Source organism: Ceratotherium simum, chromosome X (genome assembly GCF_057802395.1).
Source record: "Ceratotherium simum simum isolate JZ-2026a chromosome X, ASM5780239v1, whole genome shotgun sequence".
NCBI lineage: Eukaryota > Metazoa > Chordata > Mammalia > Perissodactyla > Rhinocerotidae > Ceratotherium > Ceratotherium simum.
Window position 1 is genome coordinate 35,822,198 of NC_141940.1, and position 18,586 is coordinate 35,840,783.

The 18,586-nt window shown below is 41.4% G+C and overlaps 1 protein-coding gene across 1 annotated transcript in view; it reads left to right on the plus strand.

The window, feature by feature from the left end:
• Positions 1-10,200: 10,200 nt before the first annotated feature.
• LOC147911819 (uncharacterized) overlaps positions 10,201-18,586 on the plus strand; it is a 303,124-nt gene continuing 294,738 nt past the window's right edge. The window contains exon 1 of the mRNA XM_087427422.1: positions 10,201-10,449. Within this exon, the coding sequence (XP_087283548.1) occupies positions 10,340-10,449 (110 nt within the window). The 5' untranslated portion in view covers positions 10,201-10,339. The remainder of the gene's footprint in view (positions 10,450-18,586) is intronic.

Below are 18,586 nucleotides of genomic sequence, written 5' to 3' on the forward strand. Positions count from 1 at the left end.
GGACAATAATATCCACCTCATAGATTGGTTGAGAGTATTAAGTGGTATAATGACATTAAGCACTTAGCACAGGACATGACACATAGTCAATGCTCAATAAATGTTAGCCGTTATTATTATTATTGTTATTATTATTGTTACTACTACTACTACAAAACAGACAGTTGCTTGTGCGGCATAAGTTCAAGAGTACTTGGAAGGCTTCTTTACTAAAATAATATCTGCCATACCAGCCAGTCATTTCCATCTTAAATTTCACCATTATGGAATTATTCTTTTGGTTTATGTCTTGTCCATTCTAGCTGCCTCTTGTAAACTTTATTGAGAATAAGCTCCCAACCATTTAGCATCATTAGTTTTATGTGATATCTTGTTTTCCTCCATTACTGGGCAGATGGGCAGCATGAGGGCCCTGGGTACAGGTTTGAGAAGAGAAGTGAAGGAACAAATTCCAAAGGCAACTTTGGATTACTTGCTTTTTTTCCTTAACGATAGTCCTGTTCATAATTGCTTCTAGTCATCATTCTCTGTCTCAGCAGAAGCCAACTCTCTAGCATCTGTTACTTATAATGTGGGTAAGAGGTTGGAAATCCTTGAGAAGTGTTTCTTCTGTTAGAGTTCCCAAGTATTCCATGTTCTGAGGACTATTTCTAGCTGTTTTATGTCCCATCAACTCTCCCGCTTTTTGAGGATCTGCCAAGAGAAACCAACCCCAAACTCACTACACAGGTCCTATTGGCCTGACTTCTTCCTGGGTCTGGGAATATTATCCTTAGCTCTCCTGATTATAATGCTGCATTATTTAGCTTATATCTTATTTTATGGACATGTGCTTAGGACTCTTTGAAGTGAATTCAAGAATGATTATAATTGGTGTGCAAACATGTGCAAAGGTTTGTGAAAATACCTGTGCCTAGTTGGCTTCTTTTTTTAAATGACCTTATTAAAGTATAATTTAAATATCATAAAATTCACCTATTTTAAGTGTATGCTTCATCTATTATTAGTAAATTTATAGAGTTGTGCAACCATCACCATAATCCAGTTTTAGAACATTTATGCTTGCCTTCTGAATGTATTGCTTGTACCATTACTCACTCTTCTTGATGGAAATCTTAGAAAATATATAAATTTTAACCACACAGTTTTATGGAATAAATGCCTTCCAACAAAGTGGTACAAAACAAATTTCTGTAGAATTAATACAATTTTAAATAACCAAGATCTTTTATACTTTTCATACAACTAGAAATGCATTTAATGACATGTGGGAGAGGAATATAGGAATGAGGCAAAAGACTGTATTAGATATTCTCATGAGGGGAGGATTGCACTGGGGCTAGTAACCAGTAACTGCCTCACAAGATGAATAAAAATTTCAGTATCTCAACACAACAAAAGTTTATTTTACCAAGTCTGATGCAGATTGGTGGAGATTTTCCTCCAAGCAGTGACTTGGGGATTCAGATTCTGCCCATTTTGTGACACCACCATCTCAACATATAGCTTCCAAGGTCATAAAAGAAGAAGAGAAAGATAGAGGAGGAACACCAGCTCGTAGTGCCCTGGACCTAGGAGTAGTACACATAACTTCTACTTAGAGTCCATTGGTCAGAACTAGCCACATGGCCCCAACCTAACAGCAAGAGAGTTTGGGAAAGTAGATTAACGCATAGATCGTTATGTGAGCGCTGTCCCAGCTATAGTGGTCAAGCCTTTGGTGCTTTACCCTTAAGCCCTCAGAATGTCTCTAATAGCTCACAATCTTATGATTCCACATTTGTTGCTTCCAGAAATTAGATTCACTCTTGGTCATTTAAAATGTGCAGTTCCAGCTACTGTAATACCATCGTTCACCAAGAGGTGACACAAGTGAACATACCTGCTCTTCAGCCTGCAAAGTCCTCCTCTAAGATTGTTAGTTCTGTACAACCATCTGTTTTACTTTACAAATTCAGCGAGATTAATTCTTTGTAAAATTCATATATCTGTACCAATAGATATCCATGTTTTTATGAATCTTTTTTCAGATTTATTGAGATGTGATTGACAAATAAAAAATGTATATATTTAGATTGTAAAATGTGATTCTTTAAGGTGTACAACTTGATTTAATATATGTATACATTGTGAAATGATTACCACAATAAAGTTAATTAACATATCCATCACCTCACATAGTTACCATTTTTTGTTTGTGTCTGTGGTTAAGAATCTATAGATTGTCATCCATCATTTAACCAGCTCAATAAATCACCAATGATTTTGGGCACTGTTTGATCATCCTTATTTAGTCTTTGTGATAAACGTAATGAAGCAGCCCCTTTCTCTGTCCTCTAATCTCCTTTTCTTCAATCTCTGCCATACTCATTAACATCTTACAATAAAGTACTCAAGGTCAAGAGCCTAGAAATGAAAGCTACAAATAGGCCTGGAGAAACGGGTTCCAGCCCTGGCTATCCTGTTAATTAAGCGTATGACTTTGCGTGAGTCTCTTAACCTCTCTGAGTCTCTGCCTTCTTATCTGAAAAGAAAAATTATATCCGCCAATGACAATTGAGTGATTAAGGTGACCTCCAGAGAACAGCCTGGTAGTTTCTGTTGTTGGTAATTCTCCCTTCCTGCATCCTACAGGTTTCTTCTCTGAGACCCTTGCTCCTGGAGTCTCACGTCTTCCCTCAATTTCTGTAGTGCTTGTCTCCAATTATTGTAGATTGAAATATACACTGTGCTTATACAGTTTCCATTGGTTCACTAAATTTTCTTATACTTCTCTATCCGCAGTCTAACGCCACATCTCTGCCTCAGCTCCCTTGCCCCCCAAGAATACAAAGTCCTTTTTGGCCGAACTTTATACACTTCATCTCTCCTTTCTAGGTCAGACATGCTGTCATTATTTATACAAAATTCTGACTCAGTGGCATTCCTGGATCCTGAACCAAACTCCGAACTCTTTGGCATACAACCTAGGGAAAATGACCTTTCTCATTGTTATGCAAGCTTTCCTTCTCTCTCTGACACTACATTTCTCCACAGATCTCTAAGCTCTTTCAAGTTCTGCTCTCTCAGCTAGGAGCAGCACATCTCCACAACATACTTTTAGGTCTGAGTCAGCAGTAGTGTAGAACATTAACTCATTAACAAGAAAATTGTCTTTCCTTACTCTAAACTCTTGCCAGACTAGGGTTGTTTTCAATTAGCAAATTTGGAGAGAGAGGGTTTTTTTTTCCTTTTTTGCACAGCCATTCTTTTTACAGGGTAGTTGGGAAGCTCAAAGGAATCCGTGTAATTATACACGGTATATATACATATGATAGGTATAAAGCATAGCTCAGATATAGAGTGGGGTTATATATGGGGGCAATCCTCTATAATTTATCTTTCCTCGGTTGCTTTTAGAAAGAAAAAGCCTAGAATCTTCATACGCCTTAAGTTTCAAGGATTTTTATCATTTGCATGATGATAAATGGCATGCTACTGGCATGCCAGTAGTAGCTGGCATACTACCTTTCAAACATAATCATACTTATTTTCCAACCCTATTGAGTTCTGAAGACTAATGCACATCTCTTTCCTTCTGTAAATCATAGCAATGCATGGACATTAGCCTCCTACCCGAACTGATCCCCAGCTGCACCACTAACTCGAATGTATCCTGCTTTCATATCTTTACTCATGTACTACCTTTTCTTTGAATTTATATTTTAGACCATCAGACATGAAAGGAGTCAGAAACCCATTTTATTTATAAATGATAGAAAAATCACGTGCATTTAGATAAATGGAATTATTTTTGAAATCAGTAACTCAAAGAGATTTGGGTTCCAGGGAGCTTATGAAATGTAAACGGCCACCACCCACTGCTACACACCGTTGATCACTTTTGTAAAGCCAACAACAAAAAGGGTTTCCATGCTTTTGGCCAACCATGAGAGAGAATTTGTTCTCTAAGTAGTGTTCTACTACAATTGTTAAATTCAGTCGCTTTTTTGTGGTTTAAGCTCAAGGACTACACTAGTATCTGAAATGATGGGAACAGTAGGATCTGTTCTATTTCCAGAATCATGACAAGAAAAAGAGAGGTTAGGGAAAATTCTGACTATTGCTAGCTTCTGGATGTGTATTGATTTATGGACTCACAGGTCTGCAAACCTGTGAATGCTGAAGAGGGAGAGGTACAGAATGTATGTGTGTACACACAAACATAAGTGTGCTTTTTTTTTTTTTTTAATTTTTTGTTTATTGCAGTAACATTGGTTTATAACATTGTAAAAATTTCAGGTGTACATCATTGTACTTCTATTTCTGCATGGACTACATCATGTTCACCACCAAAATACTAATTACAACCCATCACCACACACATGTACCGAATTATCCCTTTCACCCTCCTCCCTCCCCTCTTCCCCTCTAGTAACCACCAATCCAATCTCTGTCCCTATGTGTTTGTTTATTGTTGTTATTATCTACTACTTAATGAAGGAAATCATATGGTATTTGACCTTCTCCCTCTGACTTATTTCACTTTGCATCATACCCTCAATGTCCATCCATGTTGTCACAAATGGCTGGATTTCATCGTTTCTTATGGCTGAGCAGTATTCCATTGTGTATATATACCACAGCTTTTTTATCCATTCGTCCCTTGATGGGCACTTAGGTTGCTTCCAAGTCTTGGCTATCGTGAATAAGGCTGCAATGAACACAGGGGTGCATGTACCTTTGCAAATTGGTGTTTTCAAGTTCTTTGGATAAATACCCAACAGTGGAATAGCTGGATCATATGGTAGTTCTATCGTTGATTTTTTGAGGAATCTCCATACTGTTTTCCACAGTGGCTGCACCAGTTTGCACTCCCACCAGCAGTGTATGAGAGTTCCCTTCTCTCCACAACCTCTCCAACACATGTTGTTTCCTGTCTTGTTAATTATAGCCATTGTGACGGGCGTGAGGTGATATCTCATTGTAGTTTTGATTTGCATTTCCCTGATAGTTAGTGATTTTGAACATCTTTTCATGTGTCTGTTGGCCATCTGTATATCTTCTTTGGAGAAATGTCTGTTCAGGTCTTTTGCCCATTTTTTAATTGGGTTGGTAGTTTTTTTGTTGTTGAGATGCATGAGTTCTTTATATATTTTGGAGATTAAGCCCTTATCAGATGTATGGTTTGCAAATATCTTCTCCCAATTGTTAGGTTGTCTTTTCGTTTTGTTGATGGTTTCCTTTGCTGTGCAGAAGCTTTTTAGTTTGATGTAGTCCCATTTGTTTATTTTTCTATTGTTTCTCTTGCCCGGTCAGATGTGGTGTTTGAAAAGATGTTGCTAAGACTGATGTCGAAGAGCGTACTGCCTATGTTTTCTTCTAGAAGTTTCACAGTTTCAGGTCTTACATTCAAGTCTTTAATCCATTTGGAGTTAATTTTTGTGTATGGTGTAAGGTAAGGGTCTACTTTCATTTCTGCATATGGCTATCCAGTTTTCCCAACACCATTTGTTGAAGAGACTTTCTTTTCTCCATTGTATGTTCTTGGCTCCTTTGTCAAAGATTAGCTGTCCATAGATGTGTGGGTTTATTTCTGGGCTTTCGATTCTATTCCATTGATCTGTGTGTCTGTTTTTGTGCCAGTACCATGCTGTTTTGGTTACTATAGCTTTGTAGTATATTTTGAAATCAGGAGTGTGATACCTCCAGCTTTGTTCTTTTTCTCAGGATTCCTTTAGCTATTCGGGGTCTTTTGTTGTTCCATATAAATTTTAGGATTCTTTGTTCTATTTCTGTGAAAAATGTTGTTGGAACTTTGATAGGGATTGCATTGAATCTATAGATGGCTTTAGGAAGTATGGACATCTTAACTATGTTAATTCTTCCAATCCAAGAGCACGGAATATCTTTCCATTTCTTTGTGTCTTCTTCAATGTCTTTCAGAAATGTTTTATAGTTTTCGGTGTACAGATCTTTCACCTCTTTGGTTAAGTTTATTCCTAGGTATTTTATTCTTTTTGTTGCAATTGTAAATGGGATGGTATTCTTAATTTCTCTTTCTGCTACTTCGTTGTTAGTGTACAGAAATGCAACTGATTTTTGTATGTTGATTTTGTATCCTGCAACTTGACCATATTCGTTTATTACTTCTAAAAGTTTTCTGGTGGATTCTTTAGGGTTTTCTATATATAAAATCATGTCATCTGCAAATAGTGACAGTTTCACTTCTTCCTTTCCAATTTGGATCCTTTTTATTTCTTTCTCTTGCCTGATTGCTCTGGCTAGGACTTCCAATACTATGTTAAATAGGAGTGGTGACAGTGGGCATCCTTGTCTGGTTCCTGTTCTTAGAGGGATAGCTTTCAGTTTTTCACCATTGAGGATGATATTAGTTGTGGGTTTCTCATATATAGTCTTTATTATGTTGAGGTACTTTCCTTCTATACCCATTATATTCAGAGTTTTTATCATAAATGGATGCTGGATCTTGTCAAATGCTTTCTCTGCATCTATTGAGATGATCATGTGATTTTTGTTCTTCATTTTATTAATGTGGTGTATTACGTTGATTGATTTGCGAATGTTAAACCATCACTGCATACCTGGAATAAATCCCACTTGATCATGGTGTATAATCTTTTTAACATATTGTTGTATGCGATTTGCTAGTATTTTGTTGAGGATTTTTGCATCGATGTTCATCAGTGATATTGGCCTGTAATTTTCTTTTTTTGTGTTGTCCTTGTCTGGTTTTGGTATCAGGGTAATGTCAGCTTCGTAGAATGAGTTAGGGAGTGTCCCCCCCGCCTCAATTTTTTGGAAGAGTTTGAGAAGGATAGGTATTAAGTCTTCTTTGAATGTTTGGTAGAATTCACCAGGGAAGCCGTCTGGTCCTGGACTTTTATTTTTGGGGAGGTTTTTGATTACTGTTTCGATCTCCTTACTGGTGATTGGTCTATTCAAATTCTCTACTTCTTCTTGATCCAGTTTTGGAAGGTTGTATGATTCTAAGAATTTATCCATTTCTTCCAGATTGTCGAATTGGTTGGCATATAGTTTTTCATAGTATTCTCTTATAATCTTTTGTATTTCTGAGGTGTCTGTTGTAACCTCTCCTCTTTCATTTCTGATTTTACTTATTTGTGCCTTCTCTCTTTTTTCTTGGTGAGTCTAGCTAAAGGTTTGTCTATTTTGTTGATCTTTTCAAAGAACCAGCTCTTGGTTTTATTAATTTTTTCTATTTTTTTTTAGTCTCTATTTCATTTATTTCTGCTCTGATTTTTATTATTTCCCTTCTTCTACTGATTTTGGGCTTTGTTTGTTCTTCTTTTTCCAGTTCCTTTAGGTGCATTGTTAGATTGTTTATTTGAGATTTTTCTTGTTTGTTGAGATAGGCCTGTATTGCTATAAACTTCCCTCTTAGAACCGCTTTTGCTGTGTCCCATAAATTCTGGCATGTCGTATTTTCATTTTCATTTGTCTCCAGGTATTTTTTGATTTCTTCTTTGATTTCTTTATTAACCCAGTCGTTGTTCAGTAGCATTTTGTTTAACCTCCGTGTATTTGTGGCTTTTCTGATTTTCTTCCTATAGTTGATTTCTAGTTTCATACCGTTGTGGTCAGAAAAGATGCTTGGCATTATTTCAATCTTCTTAAATTTATGGAGACTTGTTTTGTGGCCTAATATGTGATCAATCCTGGAGAACGTTCCATGTGCATTTGAAAAGAACATGTATTCTTCGGTTTTTGGATGGAATGCTCTGTATATATCTACTAGGTCCATCTGTTCTAGTGTGTCGTTTAAGGCCAATATTTCCTTATTGATCTTCTGTTTGGATGATCTATCCGTTGGTGTAAGTGGAGTGTTAAAGTTCCCTACTATTATAGTGTTACTGTCTACTTCTGTTTTTATGTCTGTTAATAATTGCTTTATATATTTAGGTGCACCTACATTGGGTGCGTAGATATTTACAAGTGTTATATCCTCTTGTTGGATTGGTCCCTTGATCATTATGTAATGCCGTTCTTTGTCTCGTTTTACAGTTTTTGTTTTAAAGTCTACTTTGTCTGATATGAGTACTGCTACCCCAGCTTTCTTTTCATTGCCATTTGCGTGGAGTATCTTTTTCCATCCCTTCACTTTCAGTTTGTGTGTGTCTTTAGGTCTGAAGTGTGTCTCTTGTATGCAGCATATATATGGGTCTTGTTTTTTTATCCAGTCAGCCACCCTATGCCTTTTAATTGGAGCATTTAGTCCATTGACGTTTAAAGTAGCTATTGATAAGTATGTATTTACTGCCATTTTTTAACTTTTTTTTTTTTCCTCAGTGTTTTAGTAGTCCTTCTCTGTTCCTTTCTTCTTCTATACAGAATTGATGGTCACTTTAGTTTGACCTCTGTCTGAAAGCTGTACTCTTTAACTACCCTCCTCCCTCCTTTTATGTTTTTGATATCATATCCAACCTCTTTTTTGTGCATTTGTATCCATTACGTTCTAATCGTGGAAATAGATAATTTTTCCTATTTGTGGTCTTCTCTTTTCCCCTTAAATCAGTCCCTTTAACATTTCTTGTAACACTGGTTTCTTGGTGACAAACTCCTTTAATTTTTGCTTATCTGGGAAAATTTTGATCTCTCCTTCCATTTTGAACGATAACCTTGCTGGGTAGAGTATTCTTGGCTGTAAGTTTTTTCCTTTTAGCACTTTAAATATATCGTGCCATTCTCTTCTAGCCTGTAAGGTTTCTGCTGAGAAGTCAGCTGATAGCCTTATGGGGTTTCCTTTGTATGTAACTTGACATTCTCTTGTGGCTTTTAGGATTCTCTCTTTATCTTTAATTCTGGACATTTTGATTATGATGTGTCTTGGTGTGGGCCTCTTTGGGTTTATCTTGTTTGGGGCTCTCTGTGCCTCCTGTACCTGGATGTCTGTTTCCTTCCTTAGGTTAGGGAAGTTTTCATCTATTATTTCTTGAAATAGATTCTCTGCCCCCTTGTCTCGCTCTTCTCCTTCCGGGACACCTATAACACGGATGTTAGTGCGCTTGATGTTGTCCCAGAGGTCCCTTAGACTGTCCTCACTCTTTTTAATTCTTTTCTCTTTTACCTGTTCACCTTGGGTAATTTCTTCTAGTCTTTCTTCCAGCTCACAGATCCGTTCTTCTGTATCCTCTACTCTGCTTTTGAGTCCCTCTAATGAATTTTTCATTTCCAGTATTGTATTCTTCATTTCTGATTGGTTCTTTTTTATATCTTCCATTTCTTTGTTGACATTCTCACTGAGTTCATCTATTCTTCTCCCCAGATCAGTGAGCATCCTTAACACTCTTAGTTTGAACTCTCTGTCGGGTAGGTTGCTCATTTCTGTTTCACTTAGTTCCTTTTCTGGGGTTTTGTCCTGTTCCCTTACTTGGAATGTATTCTTTTGCCTCCTCATTTTGCCTCTTTCCCTGTGCTTGTGTCTATGTATTAGGTAGGTCAGCTACGTCTCCTGCTCTTGAATAGGTGACCTTATGTAAGTGATGCCTTAGGAGGCTTCCAGTGTGCTTCCCTCAGTTCTCAATGTTCCAGGGGTGGCCCCTATGTGGGCTACGTGTGTCCTTCTATTGTGGCCTGTTAGCTCTCCCTATAGGCGCCCAGGGAGGCTGAGTTATGCTCCTGGCCAGCTGTTGTAATGCTCAGCTGCTTGTAGTTGTTGTGGGCCCTTCAGTCTCTTTATCAGGTGTGGGGATCCCCAGCACAGTTGGCTGCAAGTTCTAATACCACATTTGTGTTGCAGTATTTCTTTTATGTGAGTAGGCCCCCAGTGTGGCAGGTTGTTAGGCTCAGGGCCTTAGAATTGCTGTAAACCTCTAGCCTATTAGGTCTCTTGTCAGCTCTCTGAGGATTGCAGCTGGGTGGGGCTGCCCTAAGGCACAGGAGCACCCAATTGTTTCAGGCTTTGGAAGGTGGGGCAAACCTCTTATGTGGGTCTTTGAGAAGCACAAGTCTTCTGCAGCTGACAAGCCCTGTTGCCCACAGGTCCACACACACAGTCAACACAGTCCTGCCCCGTGTGAGCGCCCCGACCTCCCCAAGCGGACCCAGTCTCTCCACGGCGGGAGCCCCACACACTCCGCCACCACCCCACACTCTCCACCGGCTCCTTGTGCACACCCTGCCCCGCTCAAGTCAGCTCAGTTGCCAGGCTGCAGAGGATCCAGTCACTAATCTATGCAGGCCCACACATTGCCTGAGGGCTTGTTGTTGGGTGGGGCCAGTCTCTAGGGTGGGCTGCCTGCCCTGGCTGAGCTGGATTAAACCGGTGCTCTAGCGGGTGGAGCAGACCCTGGGCTAGCAGGTCTCAGGGAGAACTCCAATGGCGTCTGTGTCAGCACGCTCACACCAGGCCACAACAATGGCCGCCGCCAATGTCCCAGTCCCTGGAGAGGTCTCACCCCTCACCGAGATGCACTCAGGGCCTATTAGGTGAGTCTCTTGTCACCGAAGCACTGTGCACCTTTCTTTCTGGTGATTTTAGGATGCTTTCTGGAACGGGTGAGTTTGTGCGCGGGCCCTTTAAGAGCCAGTTTTAGTTTCTTTGTGAACCGGGTTTTCTGGGGGTGCTACCCAATGCTTTAGTAGCAGGCAAAGTCAGATATTATGCCGCTGGTCTCAATTGTGCTGGGTCCACAAAATGCCCACAGTGGGGGCGCTCCCCGGCTCAGGGCCCCGCGCCTCCAGGTGAAGGAAGTAAATTATATTAAAAATTTAAAAGTTAATACCTTAGAGACAGGCACCTCCACACCCTAAGGATTCCTGGTATAAGGGGGAACGTTTATCGATCCTGACTGACTCTATTCATAGAAGACTCGCCCTAAACTGTTCGGGGAAAATTGAGAACAAGAGAGTGCTCCAGAGGGATAAGTTTGGGAGGGTCGGGGTGGAGGGGGTCCAGATGGGGACGCGTGTGTGTAACCTGATAATTGCTTCGCGCCATAGCAATTCGCGCCATAAAATGTAACTGTTTAAATGTTTTAAATTAGCCAATCATGTAAGACCGCGCCAACCTTTTCCCGCTTTATGCTTCCGAATCCTATAAAAGAGCTTGCCCCTTAAGGTTCGGGGTTGACTCCTCTGTCTCCTGCGAGAGACACGTGTCGACCCGGAGCTCCGCTTAATAAACCTCTTACCTCTTGCGTTTGCATCAAGCTCGGTCTTCTGTGTCTGTGGGTCCGCGCCTTCCCGAGGCTGGAGTTGGGGTTTCCTTTTTGAGATCCTACACAGGGAGGGTGCGTACCTGTGAACTGCTCCCGGCGGCCGTGAAGCTGGCGGCTTGTGAATGCGGCGTTTTTCCTCTCCAGAAGGGAGTCTCTGCCTCTTCTACCCCAGTTAGGATTGTCCGTTGTTGCAGGAGTTCCTCTTATCCAGTATTTCAGTTCTGTCTCAGGGGTAATTTTTCCACGAGTAGTTGTATATTGGCTGTGTCCACGGGAGGAGGTGAGTTCAGAGTCTGCCTACGCCGCCATCTTGACTCCTCACGTCCACAAGTGTGCTTTTATTAACTGCGGTAGGAAGAATTCTAAAAATGCATCCCCCCTTCTTGACCAGGTTGCACTCCCTAATATGATGAGATATCACTCCTGTGATTATATTATGTTATATGGCACAGTTGACTTTTAGATAGCGAGATTATCCCAGTGGGCCTAATCTAATCACATGAACCCTTAAAAGGAGAAAAGTTTTTCTGGCTGGTGGCAGAAAGGAACGTCAGAGAGATTCAAAGCATGATAAGGACATGAAACCCTATTGCAGGTTCAGTTATGGAGGGGACCAAATGAGAAAGAATGCAGGTGGCCTCTGGGAGCAGAGAGTGGCCTCCTGGCTACAGTCAGCAAGGAGATGGGGACCTCAGTCCTATAATTGCAAAGAACTGAATTCTGCCACAACCACACAAGCTTGGAAGAGAGCCCTGGGCTTATAGATGAGAATGTAGCTCAGCTGACAACTTGATCTGAGCTTTGTAAGACCCTGAGCAGAGACTCCAGTCACACCATGCTGAACCTCTGCCTACAGAACTATGAACTAATAAATGAGTACTATTTTAAGCCCAGAAAGTTTATGGTACTTTGTTATGCAGCCATAAAAACTAATACATTACTGAATTAATCTTGTCCCAGGATCGTGGTGCTCCTGAAGACATGGATCATATCATCTCTACGGAAAAGGCCCACTGTCCCTAATGCAAAGTTTTGTGTCCAGTAAATACTCCAGAACTGTTAGCTGGTGGGAAATAAGCTCACTGGACCAGGTGCAATTGCTCAATGTGCTCATTGGACTTGGAGTGTCATTGAGCTGCTTCTCTGGTTAGCTGCTACTGTTAAACTGCTGGCTGGAAGACCAAGGCCAGAGAGCCAAGAGGTTCAGCTTAGGTTCTCTCTTCCCCTACAACAGATAGGAAGGGTCCCTCAGGCACACACGAGTTTAACAGTAACATTGTATGGTCTTAAATAAGCCAGGCTCGGCTCCCTCTGGGATCAGGGAGATGATATCAGGGATATAAATAAACCACTAGGCACTTGCTGCCCTCATTCTTGGGCTGATGAGAAACCAGATGATGAAGTTACACGTTTAACATGATCATGAGAATGGAAAAGGGATTATTCCTCTTTCAGTTCTCATTAGGGTCTTTGTCTAGAGAAAGGCTATATTTACAGGTGCTTTGCAAAAAGTACTTCCCTTTCTGTTCTCAGCAGGGAGGGCAGCAGTGGCTGCTGTGATGTTGGCTCAGCTTCCTCTTCCACTTCCGTTCCTTCCTTTTCTTCCCCCATCCTTCCTTTCCCCTGCCTCCTATTCCTAATTTCATTTTTTTGCTATTGAGCTGTTTGGTTGGGAGAGAGAGCTCCAGAGCAGCAGCAGAAAAAACCTCAGCCTCTCAGAGTGAGATAAATGCCCTTTATTCTTATTTGAGTTTCTCACTGCCTAAAGTGTAAGGGTAGAAAATAGAACAGTCTAACAGAAGCAGAGAGCAAGACCTTTTCCATGGTGTTTGGAAAAGACTAAAAAAGGGGCCAGAAAGGAGGATGAGGTGACCCTCTTCCTGTCCCTTGGCAGTCACTCAGTCAACATTTATGGAGTTCTGTGACATTTACTGTCATTTCATGTCATGTCATTAAACAAAGTATAAAGTGGTTTTAGTACAAGTGCCCACTGTGTGCCCAGACATTTACTGTCTGGTCTTGGGCTCCAAAGGAAACAGAAGATTTGGTCTCTTCTCTTAAGGAGCTAATAGGGTTGTTGGGGAGTATAGAACTTATATATAAAAAAGATATGCCAAAGACACAGGTGGACCCAGGATCATGCAGAAGAACTGAGGGGACAGGGTATTATGGGGCTGGAGGAGAATAGTGGAAGGGATGTGACTTAGTGGAAGCAGCAGTGATGGCGCAGAAGAAGGTTATTTGTGGCATGGGGTTGGAAAGGACAATTGAAATGTAGTTTCATAGATGCAGGGTGAGGTGGGGATAAACACTCTGTGCTCAGTTGTCACAGAGTTTTCATTTTGTTATGGACTGTACTGTGTCCCCTTAAAATTCATATGTTGAAGCCCTGACTCTCAGTGTGAATGTATTTAGAGACAGGGCCTTTAGAGGGGTAATTAAAGATAAATGAGGTCATAAGGGTGGGGACCTAATCCAATAGGACTAGTGTCCTTTTAAGAAGAGGAAGAGAGACCAGGGAGGCACATGCACAGAGGAAAAGGCCATGTAAGGTCATAGCAAGAAGGTGGCCATCTGCATGCTAAGGAGAGGGGCCTCAGGAGAAATCAATCCTGCTGATACTTTGATCTTGCACTTCTAGCCTCCAGAATGATAAGAAAATAAATTTCTATTGCTTAAGCCACCTCGTCTGTGGTATTTTGTTATGGTAGCCCTAGCAGACTAACACACACATGAAGGAAGATTGTTCTCAAGCCCTGGTTCTCAGTCCTGGATGAGGGTTGCTCTAAGTCACTTAATCTCATGGTCAGAAGTTTAAGTGGGCTAACAGTAATGGGTGCGTCAGCACTGGAGGATACAGACAGGTTCTGGCATGGCTCTCAGCTAGGTGACCTTTTGTAGGTCATGTTACTTATCTGGGTCATTTTTGTCTCTTCAGTGAATTAGGAAATTAATAAGAGTAAGTTGCTAATGCATGGATATAAAGTTCAAGGTGAGGATCCTAATAACCATGGTATATTTTTCAAAATACTCATGCTCTGCTGCTTTGCTCCCTGTTCCTATTGAGAATCATTGGTTTTGATATTGCAGGTCATTTAAGGTCAGTAAGATCTATAGTCTTACACCCCAATACATCTCTACTTCTTGTTATTGATAAGTTCTCTAGTCCTAAAAGAAATAGTACGTTCTGCCTTTTGACTGGGTAGAGTCAAGAACTTAATCCATCCTATGATACCACCATTAGGTGGTAAGTGAGAGGTAAATGCCTCCTTAGAGGCGAAAGTTGAGGAGAACCATGAAAGTAGGGAGTAGGGGCTCTTAGATCTCTCAACTGTCAGAGTGGTCAGTAGGTAAAACTCAAATTAGGAATCACCAATGCCTTCACTTCCTACTTTGTGTTCACTCTTAGAAAAGGTGTCCCCAGGTCTGGAGGAGGCAGAATATAATAGTGTGACTTCGCATGCTCAGAGAGGAGCCCCCATCCTTAGCAACCATTGCTTCCCACTAACCAGGCATATCTTGGCTGTAGTTGTCCATTCAGACAGCCTGAATATGAGTCTATTCATAGAGACCAGGGGCCTGAGTACGAGAAATAGAATTTTCAGCTCATTATCACAGACCTCCTGGTTCTCCTCTGCCACTAAGCCTAGTTACCTCTCCTAACCTGTTCCCAGCCTCCACTACTCAAATGCACACACCACCTATCTGAACTTGAGAGTTCTAAAACACACTGAAGCCCATACTAGAAATCCTGAGTGCAGCTGAGCAAGTGGCAGAATGATTGAGCATCTCTTCCTTTGGCTTTGATGAGCCTCTAACCCAGGCAAGAGATTTATTTTGGTTGTCAATGTTATTTCAGGGCTCAGAAACTAGTCTACCTGGCTCTTCAGCCAATCACAAGCAGTGGTAAAGAGGGGGTTGGCAGGCAACAAGGTCTGCTGGGGATAGCGCAGGTTATTTTGAGCTTATCTTATTCTTAGCCGGCAGCCTGGGGCGTTGGTGTCTGCACATGATTCAGTTTTGTTTGGTTGTGGTGGCAGCAGGACACTTTGCTTCAGGTGCTTGGTTCAGTATTACAGAAATGAATTGTGGGAAAAGCAGTTTCTTGGTGCCAACTCAGGCTCCCAGTAGACCTGGAGGGTCAGGAGGAGGATTTCATGTAGGCAGCCTGCTATGTGAGCAGATGCAGAAACGCCAGTGCCCGCAGGGGAGCCTGGTGCTTAAAACAGAAAACAACTAACCCAGCACCACAATATGACTGGTCTGATTTAGAGATGCGAGAAACTAAAGGCCTCCATAATTCTGCTGTCCAGCTAGTGTGGCAAGACTGGCAAGAGACTGGGCATTGGGAGAGGGGATGGTAAAGTGGACTAACGAAGGGATGCCCTACTCTGTTCCCCTCCCTCTGAGATAATAGCGATGGAGAGCCAACACCTGCACTTTTTCAGTGCATCACACTCTAGATGATGAGTTATTCTGGTTTCCAGAAAGCCCTTTCCCATTGTCTCTACACTTCCAAATCTTTGGTGTGTAGAATTCATTAATAACTCCAACCTCTTTACTAACTTCCCATAGGAATACTTAGCACAGTGCTGGCCACATAGTTAAGTATTCAACAAGTGTTGAATGAAAGAATGAATGGTCTATATTGGTGGCTTTCACACTTAAAAAATCGACAGAACACTTTGTTTCAAATATAATCTTACTCTGAAACTCAATACAAAGAGTGTATAAAAGGAGAACCACTCTGATTATACTGGCACTGGGGTGTGGTGGGGGGCGCAAAGCTATGTCTCTAAGTCTCCCCCTCACTGCCTCCTACGGGAAAGAGTCAAGAATGCTAGGATTCACTCAGCAAGGGTTCATATGGTATCTATGGTTTGCCCAGCCCCATAAGCATTCTGGAGAGTTTAAAAGGAGTAGAATGTTTCACCATGGGAAGGACAGAGTTTAAGATGGATAATAAAATGTATACATTAAAGATATTTGAGAGAACTAGGGAACCATAAAGAAGGAAAATATCACAATGGGCTGAATTCCACAGAAAAGGTTGGCTTTAAGCTAGGCCTTAGATGTAATGCAAAATTTCAGTTTATATGAAGAGGGGAAAGTGTTACAGATTGGGATACAGTATAAGCAAAGGCACAGAGGTAGGAATGAGCATAACATTGTCTCAGGATGGAGGAAAGGGAGTGGTAGTGGAGCAGCCTCACTATGTAAGCAGAAGAGGGGTGTGTGTGTGGGGGGGTGTTGGGAGGGGTGGGATTTACTGGACATCCAGTTGGATTCAGATGATGGTGGTCTTGAAAGGCTACTAGAGGAATTTAGGAGCCGATAGGCTGTAGGGGAGCCACTGGAAGTTTTTAAGCATTTGAATAGCCCAGTGAGAAATTTCTTTGTCAGTGACCTGGAGAACACATGCATGAAAGGGGTGAGAGTCCACAAGTTCATGTAAGATGTTATGACACTAATCCAGGCTGGAGGCTTCTTTCTCTTTCTTTTTCTACTTAATGTGATTCAGTCCCTGTTGAGTTGGGTTGGGCCAAACCAATCTAAAAAGTAAGTTACTATTTGTGCTCCATTGCAGGCTGTATGGCCTGCTCAACTGCAACCCATTTTTAAAGCAAGTAATAGTCTTAGTCTACAGGAATACCATCCATCTGACTGTTCCAGGCAGTTTAGTGAGTCTCTTATAAAGAGAAACAGCACAGGGAAGGCAGCTTGTAATGGCATGTCACTGAGTACTTGCTTGAGCCAACACAGGCCTGCTTTGAGACATTGACTTAGTGTGGCATCGTGTTTGGTGGCACTCAGATTGGACAGGCAATGAGGATTTGTTTTAAAGTATCTGAAGAAAATTATACAGAACATTTGGATTACAAGGATCCTGGGAACTTTTGCTGGAGTTACAAGCTCTAGACAATAAATTTAAGCATCCAAGTCTGTGCAAAACCAGTGAGCTGCATTTCACTCAAGGAATGTGATCAAATCTGGAGTTAGTGCATTTATTCCTTCTTGTATCTCCAGTGCTGCAGGCAGCCTGTGCCAATTCCCAACCTGACTGTGATTTAGATACATCCATGTGGGGTCCAATTTTAGTTGTCTTCTCTAGGTTAGAGTATTAGGGCAAAAAGTGGGAGTGGTGGCAGTAAAGGGATCACAAAGCCTAAGCAAAGGAAGCTCAGAGAGAAGAACACATCAGGAGAGGCAGATGTGACCAGCTAAGAACATTCCCTGGACCTTGGAGATGTGACGGCTGTCATTTTCATGAGTGAATATGACTCTTTATGAGAGAAACAAGAAAGAATAAAGAAACAAGGGACGGGAGGCTAGGGTGGGGCCAAATGTGACTGTGAGGGCCATCCATTGAGAGGCATTTAATGAGAAACTTAAAATCATTAATTCTACATGTTCAATGAATTTGTAATAAGTGAACTATTATAGGCACTAAAAAATCCCCAGTGAATAGAAATACCTGCCCTCATGGAGTCTACATTCTAGTGTGGGGCAGGAGACAGGCAAGAAACAAAATAAACAGACTCTGTCTGAATGACTCATCTAGATCCATGGCTTTATTTACCATCTATCTTCTGACTCCTAAATATACATATCTAACCCTGATGTCTCCCCAGGACTCCAGATTCATTTATCCAATTGCCAACTCAATGTCTCAACTTAGATCTTATGGGCCCCTCAAGTTGGACATGATCAAAACAGAACTCTTGATATTTGTCCCCAAATCTGTTCCTCCCACAATGCACCCCATTTTGATAAATGGCTTCACCATTCCTCTAGTTGCTCAGGCCAAGACCTAAGATTCCTTGATTCCTCTCCTTCTTCACCCTCCAGCCTGCAATCTGTCAGCAAATATTGTCTGTTCCACCATCAAAATACATGCTACATCTGACCATTCCTCACCACCTCCATGGCTATCACCCCAATCCAAGCTGTTACCATCTCGCACCTGAACAACTGCAAGAGACTCCTAATTAGTCTCCCTGCCTCCACCTTTTCCTCCATCTAATCCATTTTCCACACAGCAGTCAAATGATGTTACATGTTATGAATTAGATCATATCACTCCCCACTTAAAAACTAATGACTTCCCATGACTCTAAGAATTTAATGGAAACACTTTTTCAAGGCTGCTCACAAAGTCTGGTCAAGATTTGGCCCCAGTTTATTTCTACAATCTCATCTCCCATCAGTCTCTCTCTCTCTCTCTCTTGCTCATTAAGCTCAAGGCAAACTGGTCTCCTCTCTATTGGTTGAACCAGCCAAGCTCTTTCCCTCCTCCTGCTTTTTGCCATTCCTCTTCTCTCTGCCTACTCTGATTTTTCTCTGGCTCTTAACGTGGTTTGTTCCTTCCTTTCTTTCCAGATAACCACCACAGAGAGACTTTCCCT